A 23,149-nucleotide genomic window follows, 5' to 3' on the forward strand; every position below is an offset into this window, starting at 1 on the left:
AAGAAAGAAAAAAAAAGAGCGAGAAAGCCTCCTACTTGTTTTTTTACTCCAAATATGGAGATGGAAACTATTAAACAAATAAGGAGGGAAACTCCCGCATATTTCACCTTGACCTGGCTGGAATGCTCTGATGCCTGTAAGAGGCGGTGCTCTATGAAAGAGATGGGCAGGCTGCTAGTGGAAAAATGAGAGGTCAGACTTTACCACGGGGAACCTCTCCTGCCCCTAGAGGAAAAAGAGAACCATCAGCCTGTGTCTCAGATTGGAAACAGCGCCTTGTTTTCAATCCGGGGGACTGGGTTCCCTCCCTCGACGTAACGTCGTAGGAATGGGACCCAAGAAGGCGCGCGGCTTCCCCGACAGTTGCCGGGCTTAACACCCGCTCCAGGCTTGAACCGATATTTCTGAGCTGCCAACAGGCAGAACGGCCCTCCCACCTCCTCTCTTTAGTCTCACTCTTCTGCTCCGCCGCCCTTTGTAACTTCTTTGTTCCGTTTATTTGGAAGGTGACGCTTAAGGTCAAAAGATCCACCGTGACTGGCAAAAGCCCAGAGCCACCACCAGACCCTGGGAAGAGCAGGGCTGTCCACCTCAGGGCTGAGGCTCGGAGTGGAGAAGGAGCCGTGAGAAATTTCAGCTGCAACTCCGGGTACAGCCCCTGCGGACCGGCCCAACTCTCCAAGGGTTGGGGAGACGACGAACGGTCTCGGGGTGGGGCAAAGGGTGAGCTCCGAACTCTGCCAGCAAAGTGGGCAGTGCTCACCAGCGAAACAGAGGGTGTTGGGGGGCGGGGAAAGGTGCCTGGACTCCACGTAGTCTGTGGCAGCTGCCGAGCAGTGAGTATCTCCCAACAAAGGAACGCGCAGCTTCGGGGTCAGAGGCTGGGGTTTGCGCACAGCTGCCAGTCTTGCTGAGCTAGTCTCCGCGCCACCTAGGCGAGCGTTGGGATGTAGGGATTCGGAGAGAAGGGGTAAAGAGAACACGGTGTGAGATTCCTGCTGCGCGGCTACGCATCAGGAGTTCTTGTGAACGATGGGAATGGCAACTCTCAGAGCCAAGGGGAGGAAAAAGAGCTGGAGTGAGCAAAACAAAGAGCGAGTGTGGGCCGCGGTGACTTCATGCCTCACCAATGTCCCGCCCACGCTGCTCCGAGCTGTTGCTGCAGCCCGAGCCTCCTCGGCAAGGAACTCTGTAGCGTGGGGCGGTTTCCTAGCAACTCGCAGCCCGAACGCGCCTAGCTAGCCGCACTTTGGGAGCCCCAACCCTCCCTCCCCACCCCAGCAGGGCCGGGGCAGGACCATTCCTCCCCCGCCCCTCGCCAGCCTCGCCTCCTTCTCATCCTCTCCGGGGTGCATCCCAGAGCGCGACAGCTGTCCCGGCTCTGGACGGCGGGACGCCTGAGCAGCACACTGGAGCCAAAAGGACGAGGGCACGAAGCACTCGCCCCCGTGAAGCCAGGCTCCTGCACCCCTGGGGGACCTCTCCTCCTGCGCTCGCGGCCGTGCGCTCCACTCCCGGTCAAGCAGGGAGCTGCGATGCCTCACTCGGTGTCCGCGGGCACCGGCGGGGGCTTCTAGGGCGCTCCGGGGCCGCCTCCCCCTGCTGCTGGCACATCAAGCTTCCTCCCTCGCCAACCAGGACGCTGCCTCTTCGACTTTGCTCGCTGCTCAGCTGACGAGGCTGCAAAGTTGCAATTAAGTGAAGTTGGCTTCCCTGCCCACCTGTGGAAGAAGCTCGACCTCACTGATGCGCCATCGACTTTTTCCCCTTCGGCCTCGCCAGCGTCCCCTCCCACAGAAGCAGCATCACCCACTGAATGTACATTAGGCTGGTTTTTCCCCCCAGCTTCGGGCTTTGTTTGGGTTTGATTGTGTTTGGCTCTTCGCTAAGCTGATTTATGCAGCAGAAGCCCCATCGGCTGGAGAGAGACAAAAGCTCTTTTCTTTGTCCCAGAGCGGGCTGCGGAGCCTTTGCTCGCGTCGCCGCCCCGGGACTTTGGCCGTCAGAGGAGGTGCTTCTCGCGGAGATCGCGGGACCGGCCGTGCGGAGCTGGGAGGGCCGCGGGGGCCCTGAAATGCCGAGCTGTGCCCAGGCCGCCGTACCTGCATCGTTTGCTCCGAGCCGCGGGGTCCGCCTGCCGGGCCTGCTGGAAACATCCTAGCAACACTTGGCACTTCGCGCCCGGTAGCGCGAGCGCGCATCCGGTTAGCAGCCAGGCGGCGGGCGCGGTGCAGTGCGGGCTGCTTTGCATTATGTGCCGCTCGGCCCTGGCTTTTTTTACTGCCACATTAGTCTGCCTGCAAAACTGCAGGCCAGGTCCTGCCCCATTCCTCCGGGCGGCCTGGGTGTTTTCAGTTGTTCTTGGACTGGGCCAAAGTGGTAAGTTGTTTTGTTTTCTTTTGTTTTCTTCCCTTCCTCAAAGGTCTTGGGCTGTCACGAAGAGCATCCCGGCCAGGTAAGCGGCCCGGTGACAGCCTCCATCTGCAGAGAACTTCAGAAGGGTGGGTGTGTGGCGCCGTTCTCCATTGCAGGTGGCCCGAGGGAGGCCAGGTGTCAAGCGTTTCCTCCCTAGAGGGACAGGAATAACTGATTACCTGAGGAGACCCTGTGTGTTGCTGAGGGAGGCAGTAATAGCATGGAAGTTTGGGAGGGTGGTGGGCCGTATTTACAGAAGCCCGTTTAGGGGTTCTGACCCGTCCTTGAAGGCATCCTCCTTGAAGGCATCCTCCTTGAAGGCATCCTTGAAGATGCTCCCTATCTTTCTAGTATGTGGGTCCACTAACCCCTAGCTTGCATTTGATTCAAGCCTGAGGACAAATTGGTATAATGAGAGTGAGCGTTCTGTTTTTGAGTCCATGAAAGAAAAGGATAGCTGCACACAAGTTTCCTCTACCATAGTGCTCAGCTTGAACGACTTAAACATATATGAAGAATATTCTTGCTTTAAGTCACTGTTTTTTCAGCTCAAGAAACAATTCCTAGCTAACTGATCCCTCAGTGAGATCAATCCTTGAGACCGAGACCCTGAGACAGAACCCGAGAGCAGGATTGACAACTTTCAGTCCAGGCAAGACATTTTGTCAGAACTACCTGATTTGGAGAGGATACTTCTTTATATAGGATATTGTCCCCTCATTTTACAAATCACAAAGAGAAGCTCAAGTCAAATAGTGTATGAAAAGGTGCTTTGGCACGTGTGAATTAGATGCAAATTTAAGGTGGCAGTACTGGATTGTTAGCAAACAGTAAGACATAAAGTAAGTGATAATAATAATCATGAATTTAGGATGAGTTCTTATTGGTATTAAATGTAGGCCAAATATTTATTTTTGCCAATGCAATGATTATTGCCATACTTTTTGGAACATGTTTACTTTATCTGTGTTTGGTCATTGAGACTTAAATTCTATTAGAGCCTTTCTCTGGCCTCTCCTATTGAAGGAGAGTTGTAATTGTTCTGTATACTAAAATGTTCTCCTATGCTTTGAACTGATGAGCCAAATTTCTGCCTGAACCTAATTAAAACCATCAAGTCATAACCTTATAAATAAGGGTTTATAATGGAAACATGCTAGCTTCACTTATTGGTTGCATACACAGCTGTCTAATATTTGTTTCCAAAGAAGATTTATCCAACTGTGTGAAATGAGAGCAGTTAGAGTTAATTTTTATCTTGTGGCTCTTTTTTTGGCTTATAAGTTGATTTCAAAATAAGTGAAACTTAAGGCAAAGGAAAAAGTAACATTATCAATTATCGGTTAAGTGACACCACTGAGCATAACTCCATCCTGTGTCAATAAGTGACAAAGTATTTTTCTGGATTTAGCAAATACATACATGCGCACATACACTAGTAAGATGACCAAAACTCGTGTCAACACAGTATATTTTGTTCCCAATACTTAGGCAAAAGAAAAAGTGCTACTTGCCCCCAGATTTTGCTAGTAATTGTGAGTTTTTAAAACATATTCATTGTGTTTGTAAAGATTAGTCAAGTTCTCGTGTAATAGCATTGTATTTCCATCCAGTGACTGTAGCTGATTTGAAGCAAATATTATGAATGAGCTCTCTTGCACCTGCAGTTGTGAAAAGGGAATGCTTATCTGAAATCAGAACAAGGCATCCTTTTCCTAGTCTCTGTCAATATACAAAGATTTCTGATGTATACTGGTTTGCACTGCAGTTAAAAACATGCAAAAAATTTAAATTATAGCCAGTACAACTCAGAAAATTAGAGATCAGCGTAAACTGTTGTACTTTTGTGATATAGCTACAAGTCTCAAATTATATGTCTTCACAGTACAAATTAGATGCTTAAAGCAGAATAGGAATTTAGGTATCACTTACAAAGGAAATCTTGTTCCCTTGCTCAGTAGTTTACACCAAGGAAATGTTGAGGGCAATAAAGCCATACAAAAGAAACCATAAACGGCACAAGTTTGGGTTTAATTTTTGAAGTAGAATTTACAGGTCCCAAATACACAGTGGACTTTTAATAATGAATATATAGTGAGAAAGGGGGATGTTATTAATAAAATCTGAACATTATTCTGATCTAGAAAAAAAATTATTGGAGTTTGTTTTTCAACTTTCCTTGGTGGAAATTACCGACGATCAGAGAAACAATAACACTATAAAATGGTTAATGAGTAACTGGAAAACACTAGAGAATACCTTATGGTTAATATTTGAAGAGCTAATGTATTAACACTGCTGTTTCTACATTTGCTAGTTTTGAAAGGCTAAACATCTTTTTAACCTAAATTTTTATATAGCAATATAAGAGTGACAAATTTCAGAAACTACCATTTCTTTTCAGAAAGTGGTAACTATTGCGCTGAAATTTCACCTTCTGTGCATAATCAACTATTTATTCTTTTACATAACAATCAACTGGATTAGCATTGTTTTATAAGTGTAGTATATTACCTCAGAACATGTTTTATAGAATAAGTTTCAGAATTCTTTATGCTTACCTAAAGTGAGAGGATATTTAAGAGAACCAACACTTCATTTTTAAAAATCCAGTTTTCCAAATTATTTGCACAATAAGCATAAAAATTAATTCTATCTTAAAGCAACTGAGATACTTTCCAATAAAAAAGCTTGTACTGTATATGAAAAGGCTATGTTTGTGCTGTATATTTTCAAATCATACCAGCAAAGTAGGTGATATGATTTGAAAAATGACATAAAAATTCCTGTGCCCCTGAACAGTTCTTTCACCTGTTACCAAATTATCAAAAATTTCACCATTTAATGGATTTCTTTGGATTAAGCATGGTACTGACACTATGTTTCTTCTAATTTTTAACTTTATATTACGGACATTTTCAAACACACAAAGAAGAAGAAAGAATGGTGTAAGGAATCACCACAGACCCATCACCCAGCTTCATCAACTATCAACTGAAGCCCAACTTCTTTCATGTCTTCCCCCACGCATTTCATTTCCTTCCCCCAACAAGACTATTTTGAAGCAAATGTCTCATGTCATTTTGTCCTAAAATATATCAGTAAATCAAAATACTACTGGAGGAGAAGCACGCTTCATTAATTCCCATAACACGAATTTTTTTAGCTAAAATTTAGGGCCACAAGAACGTCCACTATCTTTAAAGGGAGGAATGCGGAAGTGAGGGAGGCAAGCAAAGGCAAAGACAGTTTCAAGTATTTGCTTCTCAGTGGTTCTATTATATAGCTCCATTAAAAATATTCTTTAAAAAGTATGCATGCATATGAAAAAGAAAAAATACAGACAAATGTAATTACTTTATTCCAGTGGAATCACAGCAAGTATACCTTGTTTGAGTTTCAGTTTTAAGGAATGTTCCCCTGTCTCTTGCATCATCAGTTTTCTCCTCTCTACTAGATCATTTACAGCATATGCATATCCATACATGCTGTAATAGCTCTCATCTTCTATTTCTGTCTCCTTTGTAGCAAAAATTCTTGAAAGAGTTGTCCATATTTACTGTCTCCAATTCTCCTCACCTTCTCTTTTAATCCATTGCTCAGGATTTCTTTACCATCCCTGAAGTTACACCACTCTGTTAAGATCAGTGACCTTCCTATTGTCAATCCGATGGTCAGTTCATAGTCTTCATCCTTCTTGAACTACCATCTGTCGGCGAGTTGACACTGTTGATCACTCCCACCTTTGAAACACTTCTTTCCTTGGCTTCCTGGACCCACATTCTCTTGGTTTAAGCTCCTTCTCCATCCCTGATGTTGGTTCTTTCTCATGTCCCAACCTCCAAATATAGGAGTGGCCCAGAATTCAGCCCTCAGATGTTCTCTTCTAGATATATACTGGGTCTCAGGTGGACTGATCAGGTCTTGGGTATTAAATACCATTTCTATGCTGACAGCTCCAGTCCTGCCCTCTCATCTCATCTCCAGAGGGTCTAGCAAACTGCCTATTCAACATCTCCACTGTATGTCTAAAGGCAAAGTTAACCCTAACATAGTCAAAACCAAACTTCCAATTTTCTCCCTCAGGTTTGCTCCTTTCACACACTTATTCATCTCAGTAAGCGATGTCAGTCTTCCAGTAGTTTGGGATAACACTTTGGCAGCACCCTTGATTTCTCTGTTTCTCCCACATTCCATGGTCAGTTCACCACCTCAATTGCCTAAAAAGCTGATTTTGCTGTGATTTTCTTTCGTCCACTCAGAGTTGATAAAAGTTGAATTAATACCATAACTTTTTTTTTTTAAGTATAGGATATCTTCAAGTGGTAGAGCCATATATAGCACTCTGAAGAATAAGAGGACTGACCAGGTAGAAAAAGATCTTAGAATAATATTAACCAGCTGATATTTTTTTAAATGTATGTTTAAGTCTTAAAGATATATTATTTATTCATGAATATATATACCTATTAAGCTAATTAAGCCTTGATTGGACTGAAAACAAAATTAGTTAGTAACTTTAATAAAACAAGGGAAGTCAGAGGATATAGTTTAGAAGAGAAAGGGACACTATTGAATAGGATTTAATGTAGACAGTTAACAAGATAATCAGTTTTCAGTCCAATTTGATATTTTTATGAGACATAAGAAATAACATGATATAGCAACAATATATTGCCTTTTCAATTTTCCTGTACTCCATTTTGAATGAACCTTCCTTGAAGCAAATAAAGTATTTGAGATAATCTGGTCTGTGTTGTTTAACAGCCTTTTCTGCCCCACCGCTAAATTAGATTTATCCAGGTATAGTTTATGTTAAATTTTCACTTTGTTCACCACTCCTCTCCCCCAGGGCCATTCTATTGATCACTAGATGGATCTCAGAGGGTACAGTTTTTATCTAAAGTTCTTTAAACTTTAATAAATGGGGCCTGATATGCAGAGACCATCCAGTTTTCTTAAAAAGTAATAAACTGTTTGCCTTGTGATATAGTCTTTCTCTTGTTTGTACTTATTAAGCAAAGATGCTCAAAGCATCCTCTTTGAAAGTGCCTGTTGTATAGCATTCTCAGTCATTTAAATGATGTCTTTTCACTGGTTTGATAGGTCTCAGTGATAGGTCTCAATGAGTAACTTATATAAAAATTATGTTATTTTTGATATTATTGAATCTTACCTTAACAAAGTGACATAAGGAAATAGTCTTTTTATATGTTCATTGAATGACCTGACAACACTCATAACCAATCCTGTATTGTTTATGCTCAGTCATTCTTGGTCCTCAGAACTCTAGTCCCTGTTGCAGCCCAAGTCTACACATTTAGAGCAGTTTTGCCAGCATGAGGACTGTGAGGCTCTATGTATCTTCTCCAGTTATATATGAAATGTATTCTGTAAGCTATTTATTGATTATAAAAGAAGCCATAGAAAAAATATTTTATGCTTATGCATATTGCATTTTATTAAATTGAACAATTAAATACTGAGCTTCTTAAGTAGGTGACCTAACTGCTAATCTCTAAAAATGTAACTTTTCCAGTTGTATCCTAAAGATGTCATGTAAGTATGGCTTCTATATGTAGTGGAAAGAAAGTGCAATGCTCATGTAATTTCACAAACAACTGGGTAGCTCTCTCTCTGTGCCATGCACTGATATAGATGATTTACCACATTAATTTAACCTTCATACTAACGCTATGAGAGAGGTAGAATTGTTATTCCTGTTATAGAAATGAGGAAACTGAAGCACAGAGGAGATAAGTAACTCACTGAAAATCACCTAGCTAGTAAGTAGAAAAGATGGGATTTGAACTCGGTTATGCTGCCTCATACTTGATTTAAAAAGTTTCTAGATGTTGAAGTTATACATTCAGTGTGACTGTCAGATAGAGGACCTTCATGAGGAGGCCCATGGCATATTTGGAAAAAGGCCTTTCATTCATCCCCTTTCTTAATTGTTGGTGTGCCGAGGTGAATTGTGGTGGAAATCTGGGTGTTTCAGGGTTGTCCAGGAGGCAAGGAAACAATGGCCATAGGTAACATGCATGTGAGAGCACGGAAGCCTAGGAACAGAGTTTGGACCTCCTTCCCTGGAGATTGCTGGGCTATGCCATGTAATGCTGTTACCCTCACGGAGTAATTGCAGCGAGGAGGATAAAGATTTGTGAATCAGGGCATGGTGAAAACATACCTCCTGTGGAGGCAAATACTCTCAACCTCATATACACCTCACTGTGGTTGTTTTCATATGGGAGTAAGAAAGGGCGAGAAGACACGTGGCCTTACGGGCGTAAACTGGAGCGAAACTCTGCCTCCCACAGGATTTCCGATGTGTTACAGATGTGTTTGACTTGTGGTTATGAGAAAGAAAGGAAAAGAGAAAGACATTGAGCTACTAAGTAGCTGGTAACCAGTTCAGTCAGAGTGTTCAAAGGGACAAAATCATGATACAAGGCATCACACCATTGATCAACATAGGGCTCAAAGCATTCCTAGCCATTTGGAGCCACTCTATTATATAGCTTGATATTCTAAGTTGTTTAATATATTCATATTATTTTTTCTCCATGCATTTTTACAAAGTAAGTGTTTTTTCGGCTGTTAAATATTTACAGTGATTAGCCATAGCCAGTAGTCTACCAATATTGGTCATTTAGAGCATGGCATTTCCAGTATATGCCAGGCTCAAGGCGTCTACTGCTGTACTTTCTTCAGGCAGAAGTTTTTGCTCTGTGTGTATGTGTGTGTGTGTGAATGATTTCAGTTTTATAACTATTTGACAGCAGCGGTTAGTTCACATCAATATGGACTGTCTATAGATTTCTGAAAGTGGTGACAGATTTATAGGTTATCAACATATAGAGCTTGTTTAGTGAATCTTCACCCTTGTTTCCCACATATGGATACGGTATAGGACATTCCTTATTCCTTTGGCTCAGACAGCTTTGTTAAACTTCGTGTCAATGTACACATCTGGAGTTCCCACCTCCTTCATGGCAAACTTCCAGATCTCTTTGAGCGTCCAAGGGCCATGCTTCTTTTAAAGCCTACTCCATATATGCACAGGTAAATGCTGATGGTTTATTCTCTGGTCATCACCTCATTGATGGAAGAATGGCCCTTTCTTCTCACCCCTCTTTTCCGTGGGAGCCATCCAAAGAGTGCAAGAGATTGTGACTCTTCAGGAAAGAGTTTAATGTTGAGACATCAAAGGCTCTATCTAAGCACTAAGAATACAGCAGAGAGCAAAACAAAGTCCCTGCTCTCATGATGCTTACATTCTAACTGAAGAAGACAAATACATGTATATATACATGTGTATATATGCATGATATATATGATATACAATTTATCACATGTGACATATATCATACATACACATGTGTATATATATATATGTGTGTGTGTGTGTGTGTGTGTGTGTGTGTGTGAATATATATGGTAAAAAGAAGAAAAAATAAAGCAGAGTGAGGGAACTGACCTGAGAAGGACTGGACAGTCTACTATTATATACAGGATGATCAGAGTAGGTCATTCTAGTAAGATAACGTTAAATTTCTTAAATTTTTTTCTTTCTATGGTACACGTCAGACATTTCACAATCTTTCCTGTAGTTTAGTTCCTTCCTGAAAATGGGAGGCAAAAAGATACACTAGGATTTCTAAGCTGTTAGTAATAGGAGTTTTTTTCCTCTTTGCTATTAAAGGTCATCAAATTATCACTTATGGCTAGGAAGAAAAGAGTTGAAAGGTAGTGAAGGGGTGACAAGATGATAAATAAGTGGGTGATTCTAGGTAAGATGACTAAAGGAAAATGGAGATTTTTGTTTTTTAGCATCAACTCTGTCCATAATGGTTTCTCGAATCTGTCTGCTCCTTTTAATACAACGCCACTAGAGTAGAGAAAGCCTGAAATAGTCTTCATTCCATGAGGCAAATCTTTTGGCAAAATCTATGAGTGTCCTAACCAGTCTCCATTATTTCAAACCTTTGTCCACACTTTACCTCCCTACTCAGAATCTTCATGGCTTCCATTGTCTTCAGGCTCCTCTGCATGGTAGGCAAAGCCCTTCCAGAACATCCCATGCCTAACATTCTGGCTCCTCATTCAAGTCCTGTCTCCACATCAACCTGTGACCACCTTAAGAGGAGAAGCTGTGCCTGTTGATTCTGCATTTTCAATGCCTGGCATGCAATAGGCCCTAATAAATTATTTGAAGTAAATTACTCAGTGAATGAGGTGAGGATAACAGTGATCAGTTTTAAATTGGGCAGCTAAGCAAATAAGCCCTATTCAGCTCTAATCCTCACTAGAATTTGAACTTTAAGAAATACAGTTTTCTTTTGAATGTGAGTTCTACTATAAAAGGTTTAACACCATGAAAGGACATTTGTTTCTGCATTCCCAGTCCACTCCAAAAAGCAGTCTCTTGACTTGATAGGCAAATCTTTAGCAAAGATCACAATAGAGACTTAGTTTTTTAATCTACTTTTTACAAATCTGTTTTGCTTTCAAATTTCTGTGATAATTATTTCCATTGTTTTTAATTAATATGAAAAGTAATCCTGATCCTTTACCCTCAGTGTGTATTTTAAAATTGATTTCTACTTAGATTATACAAACTGCAATTTGTAGTCATTTTAACCAAATACTAGAAAAAGTAATGAAAAAACAAGATATTCTAATCAATTTAGTCATTATACACTCAGATTTTCTTAAAGCATCTATAGCTTTGTGTCAGACACTGTTCTGGAGTTAAAAGAATAACAGTAGTTAACATTTGTAAGGTATTTTCTCTATGCCAGACACACTCCTGTATATATGATAGGAAAATATATCCTTTAATGCCCACAACCCTCTGAGGTATGTACTCTGATAATTCACATTTTATAGGTAATCAAACTAGTTAAAGAGTCATTGAATAACTTCTTCAAGATCTCTTAGCTAATAAGTAATAGAACCAGAATTCAGACCTGCGTGGGTTTGACTCTGTATGCTCAACCTCATAACAGACTATCTTCCAGGGGTATCTTCCAGAGTCTCTATCCCGGGCCTTGGAGGGCCTTGCTCTGGCCCTCTCCACAGGCAAGGAATCCATGGCGCATGCCTGCCCAGAGTCTTCAATTCCCTTCTAGATCATCTTTAGAATTCTCTGCCCAAGCAGCCCCAATCTACTTTCTTTAGACTGTGCCACCCATATGCCAAGCCCGAGGAGAGGGGAAATAAATAGAGCTTGGGCATACAGGCTGGAGTATCCATGCAGGTAAGTGATAGGCTATTTGCTTTGCAGAATAAACCTAGAAGTGAGAGAGAAGAGGGGCAGCTTGAGGGCTGGAGGAACAACATACACTGCAAAGTTCCCAACCAGAAATCTTAAGAATCTGAAATTCTAAATTCACACCTAGCCTTCTAGGGCACTATCAATGCGTGTTTATCAAGGTAGGAAAACAGAACTTATTTTACGTGATAGTTTCTTAGCCTGAATTTTAACTGTTAAATATTTAATCCTGTTATGCCTGCAACGATTTGTATTCTTGCTCCCGCCCTAAAAAAAGTTAGGGACAGATTTGTCTAGTACATTAAATATTACAGGGGGGAGGGTGACAGACAATGAATGCACCATAGATCACTGAATAAAGAGAACTACTTTATGTCAAGGTGCTTTTTGGTAAAGCTCTGAGATGTATACAGATTACACTAAATTCTATTTTCCTGAAAAACAGTGTCATAGAGACAGTCTAGTGTATACATTTTAAAATTTAGTTTTACTTTTTATTTCCCCTTATTGGTTTAAAACATGTCATAGAAAAGAACATTTTACTGACATGAATTAGCCAAATTCGGTTGAATTATTCAGCTGGCATATTTAATATCTATAAGTAAATGAATGTGTGGAAAAAATACTGCCAAACTGCCTTTATGGACTAAAAGGACTAGTTTCCAATTGAAATATCAGTCTTTTTTTTTTTCTTTTCCTACAATTCTTTTTTTTTAACATCTTTATTGGAGTATTATAAATATCAGTCTTAATGTGACCTCTTTTCTGTTTTTACAGCAAGTAAATCACTCTAATTTACATATGAAAGAGAAATGTAATAAAAGTCAAAATGATTTCCATTGGGATTTTATAATTTAATTAAAACAGTCCTACCTTTCAACAAAAGTACTAGGATCGATTCTTGCTAGGAAACTACTAATATTAAATAGATATATTAAAATTATCTTCTCTAACTTTAGGAAATTAGGAAATAAGAATAAGATCATTAAATTAAAATTGCAGTGTTAAATTATAGTGGTCTTATTGGATATATACTCTTAAGATGATTCTAGAAGACACTTTTATTTTGAATGCTGTTATTCAAAGTACTAGAAGTTCATATTTTAAAAAAGCATATGAAGTCTTAAAAAGTCATCTTTCATGCTGACCTTATCAATGAGCCAAACTATCATTACTATAGTTATTTTGAAGAGAGTTGTTACACTCTTTCCCAGGTGTTTTTGTTGTTTTAATCCACTGTTAACATTTGTCAAAGATAGAGTCTGTTGCCGTTCTAGATCAGTACTGGTACAGTTTGATTACTCTGGAGAATTGCCCAAAAAAATCACAGCACCCAGGTAGTACAGAGTGAGGAACGAGAGTAGCAACCAAAGGCTAATTCAAGCTAAAGTCCATGAGAGAGACTGAGTTTGGAAAGACTGGAAATGGGAAAGGCTGGTAATGAAGACAGGAGAATAGCAGACTAGCAATATGTCGGCTCTGAAGAAACGTGCCAAATATTTCTCATTACGTATGTGAGGTGTGCAGTAGCTTTTGGTCAGGGATGTTTTGATATTTTGGACCCAGCCTCCTTCTAGGATTGAAAGAGTTGATATGCCGATGGTAAAATACAGCCACAGTCGAGGTACTGTTGTTCCAAATATACATATGGTAACAGGGTCCTATCCTTGGAATTGAACCACAAACATTTTCCAAGGTACAAGCATGTTTCCTGATTTTAGTGGGGGCCATATATTCAGTATAATTCCCTAGTAACTGTTGCAGGTACTAGGTAGGGAAAAGATCTTCAATCTTATAGAATGAGGGATGACTACTATGCTCTGAAGGAGCTTTAGAATATTATGAGTTCGAACAAAGAAAATAATTAAAAGAAAAATTCAAAATTCTACAGGACCTTAAGGAAGTACCTTACGGAGTGCCAGACTAGGCATTGTCTTTTTTAATTGCCTACTCAAGTCAGGCTTGGGGGTCAGGCTGTCTACGCCTAATGGTGTAAGGTATTCATTGATTGCAGTAAAACAAAGAATGCAGGAAAGTTTTGGGGTGTGCAGAAATTGCTGTAGAACTCGCTGTTCTAGTTGGAAACAAAGAACTCCTTGTAGCGGAACTGAATTATTGGCTGAAAAATGACCTACCTGGTCTCTTTCTTAGTACAAGGCATACCTCCCAAGGTATCACTCTATTGTCTTTTGTATATTTGGTTTGGATTTATATGGTGAATTGAAGACAACTGAACCATAATTTGCAAAAGAAAACCCTCGAGAAATGATACAAGAGGCTCAAGTTCCAAGAAAATTTATCTGGAAGATGAAAACACTGAAAAACACACTCAAGAAGGGAGTCAGTTTCAGGCATCCTGAATTTTGGTTTAAAATGTCCCTTTTGATGAGTGTTTCAACCACAACCATCTAGAAACAGGGCCCTAAGGTGAAGGACAATGTATATAATCACAGGGCCCAACCCCTGAGGTTGGTAATGGAAACACAAAGATTAAATGTTATTAGTACCAGTCTTTAGTTCAGAGGATATAACTTGTTTGATGCCTCTTGAAGACTTCACGGCCACACGATGCTTGGTGACATCTGATGGGACTAAGACGGAGTGTTAGAAGGGGTGAGGTGTCCTGAATAGGTACCTGTGCCCCAATGAAGACAGCATGACACAGCTGGAGAATAAAGCCCAGCACCCACTGTTAGGGAGCACATGTGTGTTAATATATATGTCCAGGGCCGACCCTTGGCTTACTTGCAGGTCAGCATAGCATTGATGCCAGAAATCATTACTCTCTGAGAATAAGACTGCAGGCTGGATCATCTGGTGGTAGACTTACTGGGGTAGAAATCAACTTATGGGCATTATCAAAAGTCAGATATCAGGGCTTTTTGGACAAATCCTGCCTCTCAGAGATGTGTTTGATTTTGAAGTTAAAAAAAGACAAGTGCTGCTTCTGACTGAATTACTTGGCAGTGCAGAAATGTTTGGTCGGTTAGACCTATAACTGGATGTTACACCCCGCTTCCCCACAGGACAGACTTCTCAAATACTGCCCAGATGACATGGGTTTTTTCTCCTACACTGGGCACCTATCAATTCCTTTGGGTTTAATTTTTTTAAAACCGAAAAGCCCATGTACAGAACTTGGGTTTTCTTGGCCCTTTTACTAAATTACATACAGGCATACCTTGGAGATATTTTGGGTTTGATTCCAGAGCACTGCAATAAAGCAAATACTGCAAAAGCAAGTCACATGAAATTTTTTGTTCCCCAGTACATATAGAAGTTATGCTTACACTATACTGTAGACCATTACGTATGCAAAAGCATTATATTTAAAAAAAATAATGTACATACATTAATTAAAAATATTTTATTGCTGAAAAATGCTGTCATCTGAGCCTTCAGTGAGTCATTATCTTTTTGCTTGTGGAGGGTCTTGCCTGGATATTGATGGCTGCTGACTGATCAAGATGGTGGTTGCTGAAGGTTGGGGTGGTTTTGGCAATTTCTTAAAATAAAACAACAATGAAGTTTGCTGCATCGATGGACTCTTCCTTTCCCAAAGGATTTCTCTGTAGCATGCAATGCTGTTTGATCACATCTACCCACAGCAGAACTTCTTTCAAAACTGGAGTCAATCCTCTCAAACCCTGCTGCTGCTTTATCAACTAAGTTTATGTAATATTCTAAGCCCTTTGTCGTCATTTCAACAATCTTCACAGCATCTTCACCAGGGGTAGATTCCATCTCAAGAAACCACTTTCTTTGCTCATCTGTGAGAAGCAACTCTTCATCTGTTAAAGTTTTATCATGAGACTGTAGCAATTCACTCACATCTTCAGGCTCCACTTCTAATTTTCTTGTTATTCCCACCACATCTGCAGTTATTCCTCCACTGAAGTCTTGAATCTCTCGAAGTGATTCATGAGGGTTGGAATTAACTTCTTCCACACTTCCGTTAATATTGATATTTTGACCCCTTCCCATGAATCACAACTGTTCTCAATGGCATCTAGAATGGTTAATCCTTTCCAGAAGGTTTTCAATTGACTTTGCCCAGATCTTTCAGAGGAATCACTATCTATGGCAGCAATAGCCTTATGAAATGTACTTCTTAAATAAAACTCAAAAGTCAAACTTACTCCTTTATCCAGGGGCTGCAGAATGATCTTTTGTTAGCAGGCGTGAAAACAAATTAATCTTGTCCATCTCCATCAAAGCCCTTAGGTGATGAGGTGCATTGTCAGTGAGCAGTAATATTTTGAACAGAATCTTTTTTTCTGAGTAGCTGGTCTCGAAAGTGGGCTTAAAATATTCAGTAAACCATGTCATAAACGGATATGCTCTCATCCAGGCTTTGTTGTTCCATTTACAGAGCACAAGCAGAGTAGATTTAGCATAATTCTTAAGGGCCCTAGGATTTTCCGAATGGTAAATGAACACTGGCTTCAAGTTAAAGTTACCAGCTGCATTAGCCCCTAACAAGAGAGTCAGCCTGCCCTCTGAAGCTTTGGAGCCAGGCATTGACTCTTCCTCTCTAGCTATGAAAGTCCTAGATGACATCTTCTTTCAATATAAGGCTATTTAGTCTACACTGAAAATGTGTTGTTTGGTGCAATCACCTTTATTTTAATTATCTTAGCTAGATCTTCTGGATAATTATCTGCAGCTTCTACATGAGCACTTGCTGCTTCACCTTGTACTTTTATTTTATGGAGACTGTGTCTTCCCTTAAACCTCATGAACCAACCTCTGCTAGCTTCAAACTTTTCTTCTGCAGCCTTCTCACTTCTCTCAACCTTCACAGAACTGAAGAGAATTAGGGCCTTGCTCTGGATTGGGTTTAGGCTTAAGGGAATATTGTGGCTGGTTTAATCTTCTATCCAGACCACTAAAACTTTCTTCATATCAGCAGTAAGGCTGTTTTGCTTTCCTATCATTTGTGTGTTCACTGGAGCAGCACGTTTGATTTCCTTCAAGAACTTTTCCTTTCCATTCACAACTTGGCTAACTGTTTGGCTCACGAGGCCTAGCTTTTGGCCTGTCTCAGCTTTCAACCTGCCTTTCTCACTAAGTTTAATCATTTTTAGCTTTTGATTTAAAGTGAGAGACATAGGACTTTTCCTTCACTTGGCTGCTTAGAGGCCACCACGTGGTTATTAACTGGCCTAATTTCAGTACTGTTGTGTCTCAAGGAATAGGGAGGCCCGAGGAGAGGGAGAGAGATGGAGGAACAGCATGTCAGTGGAGGAGTCAGAACACACTTAATATTTATTAAGTTTGTTGTCTTATATGGGCATGGTTCGTGGTGCCCCAAAACAATTACAATAATAACATCAAAGATCACTGATCACAGATCATAACAAATATAATAATAAGGAAAAAGTTTGAAATATTGTAAGAATTACCAAAATGCTGCACAGAGACATGAAGTGAACAAATGCACTTGATGCAGGGTTATCACAAACGTGCAGTTTGCAAAAACACAATAACTACAGAGCGCAATAAGATGAAGCACAATAAAATGAGGTAAGCCTGTAGATGCTTCTAGCTCTATGTTAAAGAATTCAAGCTCCAGAGTACTCCGGAATTGGGCCTTCGAGTTCTGTGGAGCTGCCATAGTGGCAGATGACCTACTAACTGGTCAATCCACTTTAGGATATTTCCTAGGGGTCTTTACTGACAAGCAGAGAACTAAAACACCCAGAAAAATCCCAAGAAATACGGAATTACCTAAAATTTGGAAGCCTACCTCTACAGCACAGTGGCACTCCTATATATGACTTACCTATGAGGAATTTGGGTTCCCAAGAACTTTACCCTTAATAGCACAAACTCACCTTTCCAAAGCTTTGAGGATGCTATACAGTAAGTGGCCTAGGATAGTCTGAATTAGTTGGTTATACAAAGAAGGCTGTTGGATATTGCCCAGATATACAGTGGCCCCCTCCATCCAAAAGATCACAGGAGATACCACATGAACACTGGGAGACTGGCAGGGAATTCTAGAATCTGAGAAGACATTATCAATAATGTATATAACTTAATTTATATGTTAAAAATATATTTTGAAAAAGACCTTTCATTCATCTCCTTTTTCAACTGTTGGTGTGCAAAGGTGAAGTGTGGTGGGAATCTGGGTGTCTCAGGGTTGTTCAGGAGGCAAGTAATCAATGGCCACAGGTACACATGCATGTGAGAGCACAGAAGCCTAGGAACAGAGTTTGGAGTCAGGTTGTCATTTGTTTGGGAATAGAATAGAATCTTCCAGGGAAGAAGGGGTAGATAAACTGACCTATCTCTGCACACTCAGTGGATCTGCAAAATGGGTCTGACAGGATAGAGAGGCACTCAAGAGCCTCAGTCATGGTGAGGAAACAGCTCCTATTTACCATTCAAAAATAATCATACTTGATTACATATTTTAAAAGGCAGCTTGGGAGTCTTTAGCAGAAGCATAGAGGTTGAACTTGAATGGGGTGGTTAAGTATCAGAAGACAAAAGGGATATAAGGGCCAAGGGGAAGCTGAGTAGAAAACAGAAGGGTTCAGAGATTAGACCTGGGGTGTTGTATGTTGGGGAATGATTTCATTTTTCTGAACGGGTTGCTGCTGTTTTGCCAACTTTAACTGATCCAGCTGAATGGGCTGACCCCCTGTAGCAACTTAACAATACTGTGTGATTTCTAACAGACAGTATATATTTGGGAACAAGACAGAATAGAGATGCAATTATGTAATAAAAGGATCTGGCAAATTCCTCAAGGAAGTTTTTACTGACCCTCCCAGTCTGCCTTTTAGGTAACATCCTCCTATGGTTTGCTGCCATAGCACCTAGCCTGTTCTTTTCACAGCACACTTATTAAGGTTCTGTCATATGTTAGTTTTTGCTATAACTCTATAAGCTTCACAAGGTAGGTAACCTATTCTTAAGACCCTTCACAATGCCATGATTATAGCAGGTATTAAACAATTACCAAATAATTCATGAATGGAAGAAGGCCATCCAAATCATTATAACTTCAAATTCCTTAAGAAGTGGAATTTTCTGCTGTGTTCCCAGATGATAATCTTTTCCTCTTTTGACCAAATCTCTGTCCATTCTCTTCCTTCTACTCAAGAAATCTTTTTTTTTTTTGCTGTACGCGGGCTTCTCACTCTTGTGGCCTCTCCCGTTGCGGAGCACAGGCTCCGGAAGCGCAGGCCCAGCAGCCATGGCTCACGGGCCCAGCCGCTCCACGGCATGTGGGATCTTCCCAGACCGGGGCACGAACCCGTGTCCCCTACATTGGCAGGCGGACTCTCAACCACAGCGCCACCAGGGAAGCCCAAGAAATCGTTTAATAATACTAACAGTGCTGCCCATGAGAAGGTGAGAAACAGTTATAGTAAAACCCTGGTTGCCTACAGTGTATGTGAAATCCATGGTCATTCATAGTTTGATGCTTTCTTCCGAAAACCTTTTAAAGATGTATTTGTAAACTTTCCTATCTTAGTAAGTACATCATTCAGACTTTGAGATTTGAGAAAAGCCTCACAGTTATCATTCAATCAATAAATCAGAAGGTATTGTTTGAACACCTATTCAGTACATTTGGCATTGTACTAGTTGCCATGGGGACAGAGGAGATGTAAGATATCATGCAGGTGGGATAGCTGAGCTTGGGAACTGTGTGAGTACGTAAAACAAGATAGTGATGTGGGGCCGAGATGGGTGGTCTGGGTCATTAGTGTTGCAAGGGCTTTTGACTTCTCCGGAATTAGACAGGATATAGGTCTAGGTCAAGTGTGTCCTGATGCCGAGACAGAACCTCAAAGTCCCTTCTAAATATTAATACTTAATTTTAAATTTTCCTATGCTTCAGCAGAGAATTAAAGTGCAGAGCCTTGATTAACTGAAGGTTTCAACTACTTAGGTTTTACTATACATATGGTTCACCTTTTTAGGTACAATGTATTCCTAGAAACCATCATAAAATGCATCAACATAAAGCAAATCCAGGTTGTGTATCCCTTACCCTAAAGGTATATATGATTACTTGCATTGTCTTTAGCTATTAGCAGAAAACTGTTAAATGAGTGTATAAAAACAGGAAGAACAGAAATATAAGGATTAATTTATCGAATGAGTAGACTAGGGATATCAAAGTGGCAAAATTCAGAGACAACGTGTCAAAAAAAGAAAGTGTTATGAGTGCTGGGGAGCAGTGCAGAATGGCCAGAGAGTATAAGTGCAGTAACAGGACAAAGCTTCCCCAAGGGGAGGCATCCTGAGCTGAGTTCCAGAGTTGACTGAGAGAAGGGGACACAATTGGGAGAAAGTTAACTGAACGATGCAGAAGTAAACACATCAACTCAGAGAGAGAAGGGGTTGGGGGAGAGGGCACACACGGGACATTTTGGTCAATGCAGAGGAGACATGCATTCATCTTCTCATTAAACAAATATGTAGTGAGTCTCTATAATGTGCCAGATATTGCTCTAAGCCCTGAAAATAGAGCAGTGGACAAAATAGACAGAAATATCTGCCCACATGTAGTTTATATCCTAATGGGAAGAGCCAGACCATTGACAAAATAAATAGAATGTCCAGCGTGCTAGAAGGTGCTATTTGTCTAGCACCTTCTGTAGTAAAAACAAACGCAGCTGGGGAATAAGCAGCAGTGCTCACACCTTCCTCTCTAGCACTCCTCACTCCCCATCTGAGTCTGTTTTTCTCTACAGAAAGTGCTAGACATATAGCACCTTCTAGAATGCTAGACCTTCTATTTATTTTGTCTATGGTCTGCCTCCTCCCATCAGAATGTGATATCTGAGCCAAGTCCTGGAGGGAAGTATGAAAGGATAGCATCTGCCTCAGTGATATGTCACTTGAAAGGAAGAGACTGGCACTTAAATGTGAATTATAATCTAATAGGTTCTATAATTTAAACTAAAATCTAATAAGTGCTAATCATTTAACAAATAATTTTTCAACAATGACTGTGTGGAAAGCATAGTTCAAGATGTATAAGAAACATTAGGAAACAAAAGGACAAAAATCCTTGTCCTCATGAGTCTTGTATTTTGGGGGAAGAGGAAACAAAATAAAAAGTAAACATGGTTATACGTAATTACATAGTATGTTAGGAAGTGCTAAGTGCTATGGGAAATAGTAGACCAGGATTAGGGGGATAGGTGGGAGTTGCCATTTTAAATGGATTAGACAGGCTAGACATCATTAAGAAAGGGGATGTCTGAGCAAAGTCTTAAGGGCAGTGAGAGTTAGCCTTGTGGATAATTGGAGGGGATCAGAAAAAAAAGAGAGGCTATCAAGGGATATAAGAGATGTGACATAGATGGGAAGATGGAAGGAGTGGAGGTGGCAGATTGTCGGTGTCAGGATCCTGGAAGTGAGTGAGATTGAAAGACAGGAGGTAGGGGTCAGAGAGGGTAATATGGGAAATATTGGGATTGTAGAGGGGTTGCAATTACTGGTAATTACAAGGTCTAAAGCTATGACCATGGCTTAAGCAAGTAGCTAAATCAGAGTGGAGGACAAAATAACTGGAGAAGAGAATGAGGAAGTGGGGCATCTAGGTATTGCAAAGATGTTCTGCATATATACTGAAATTGCCATGAACTGAAATTGCCATGAACTGAAATAGTAGTAGTATTGGAGAGTGTGATAAGCAACGAGTCAAAATTCTCTAGAAATGAGAAGGCATCACCCTGGCGTCAGTAAGTGCCCGTAGTAATTCAGGGTTCTGAGTGATGTAATCTGAGTTAAGAGTGTCAAAACTGGGAGGAGTGAGAGTGCCCTGGAAGTGGCAATAAGAACTAAGGAGGGCAGCTATCTGCCTCTAGGCCCAGTGTCATGAGGGTCATGGGAGAAACAGCCATTACTCATGAGGTCAGCAAAGGAAGCGAACCTCAGGGGTGATTCAGTTTTCATTAGAGCAAGGAGTGGGAAAATTCATAGAAGAGACCGATATACAGGGAATTCTTCTGGAAATGGGCTAACAATTTTGGAGAGCACAAGAAGAGGGTTTCTGGAGTTGTAAAAGAGAGCAGATGAGGGGAGAAGAGAGATTGTGCACAGCCTAATAGGGATTAGAGGGGCATTTGCAAGCCTTAGACTCCTTGAAGCAACTGACATGAACACGGATAAGTCAGATTAGTCTTTGTGAACTCAAGGTAGATAGTGGTGATAAAGCTGTGAGTGGCAAGAGGAAGGTGGAAGTTCTGGGGCTTGTTCTTGATTCTATGGAAGGAAGAGAAACGGTCTGAGGAAGCCTGACTTTGTACTGGTATGAGGATGCTCACTCTACTCAATCTCCTACTGAGCGGGAGATGGACATTTTTTTTGAATGCCTTGGGCTACCTCCTCAGACAATGAGCTGGAGCTGATTATCCGAGACAACGCTTTGGAAGTGAAAGGGTTTATTGAAGACTTTCCAAACTATCTAACATCATCTCCTCCCTGGGGGAATTTGCTTCTTGCTAAGTATATTTACAAACGTAATATGTAAATTATACCCACACTTGCATAATCTGCAACTAACTGAATAAACAAATAAAACACAAATAACTAAATAAAATACATACAAATAACTATAATTTAATGAAGAATGTAAGAATCACAATGCAAATTCTGTAAGGACTCAAAAGTAGTGAGATAAGCCACACCTGAAAGGAACAGGAAGGAACTGATGGCAGAGATGTAAAAGTAAGATAAGTGTCTTAATTGGATGCTGAAGAACTGGAAGGACTGTAATAGAGGGAAATGCCCAGGATGACTCTTCAGGCAGAGAGAGGAGGCATACATACTGGCCATGACTAGGGCATCAGGGGAGAAGTGAAAGAGAGAGCCATTGAGTTAGATATAGATGAATTTGTTTGAACTTGACTACTCAGGTGGTGGGAAATCATTGAAGGCTTTTTATCTGATTGTTTAGTAGGGTAGGCAATAATGTATACAGTCAACCCTCCATATCCAGGGGTGTCACATCCCTGGATTCAACCAACCACAGATTGAAAACATTCAGAAAAAAAATGCCAGAAAGTTCCAAAAACAAAACTTGAATTTGCCACATGCTGGCAACCATTTCCATAATATTTACACTGTATTTACAGATATTTACATAGCATTAACATGAAGATTTAAAGTATATGAGAGGATGCGCATAGCTTATATGCAAATACTATGCCATTTTATATTACATAAGGGACTTGAGCATCCTTGGATTTTGGTATGGGGTGGAAGGTCCTGGAACCAACCCCCTGGAGAAACTGAGGAACATCTGTATAAAGTATTTCAGTGGTAGATGCCCAAGGTAAAAGACTGAGAAAATTGTTAACAGTAAAGCAAATGATAAATGAGAGTCTAAACTAGGTTGAAGTCCAATAAGGGAAAGATGAATGCTAAAGATACTGAGGTAAAAGCAAGAAGTATTGGTGACTAACACGTTGCTGGGATTAT

The 23,149-nt window shown here is 40.7% G+C and overlaps 1 protein-coding gene across 2 annotated transcripts in view; it reads left to right on the forward strand.

The window, feature by feature from the left end:
* The first annotated feature begins 695 nt into the window (after positions 1–695).
* Positions 696–23,149, forward strand: part of ITGB8 (integrin subunit beta 8) — a 97,355-nt gene continuing 74,901 nt past the window's right edge. The window contains exon 1 of one of the 2 annotated variants that reach the window (XM_032642931.1): positions 696–2,379. In XM_032642931.1, coding sequence (XP_032498822.1) covers positions 2,253–2,379 — 127 coding nt within the window. In that variant the 5' untranslated portion in view covers positions 696–2,252. The remainder of the gene's footprint in view (positions 2,380–23,149) is intronic. The other variant, XM_032642930.1, reaches the window with a different exon arrangement.

The sequence above is a fragment of the Phocoena sinus genome, chromosome 9 (genome assembly GCF_008692025.1).
Source record: "Phocoena sinus isolate mPhoSin1 chromosome 9, mPhoSin1.pri, whole genome shotgun sequence".
NCBI classification, from domain to species: domain Eukaryota; kingdom Metazoa; phylum Chordata; class Mammalia; order Artiodactyla; family Phocoenidae; genus Phocoena; species Phocoena sinus.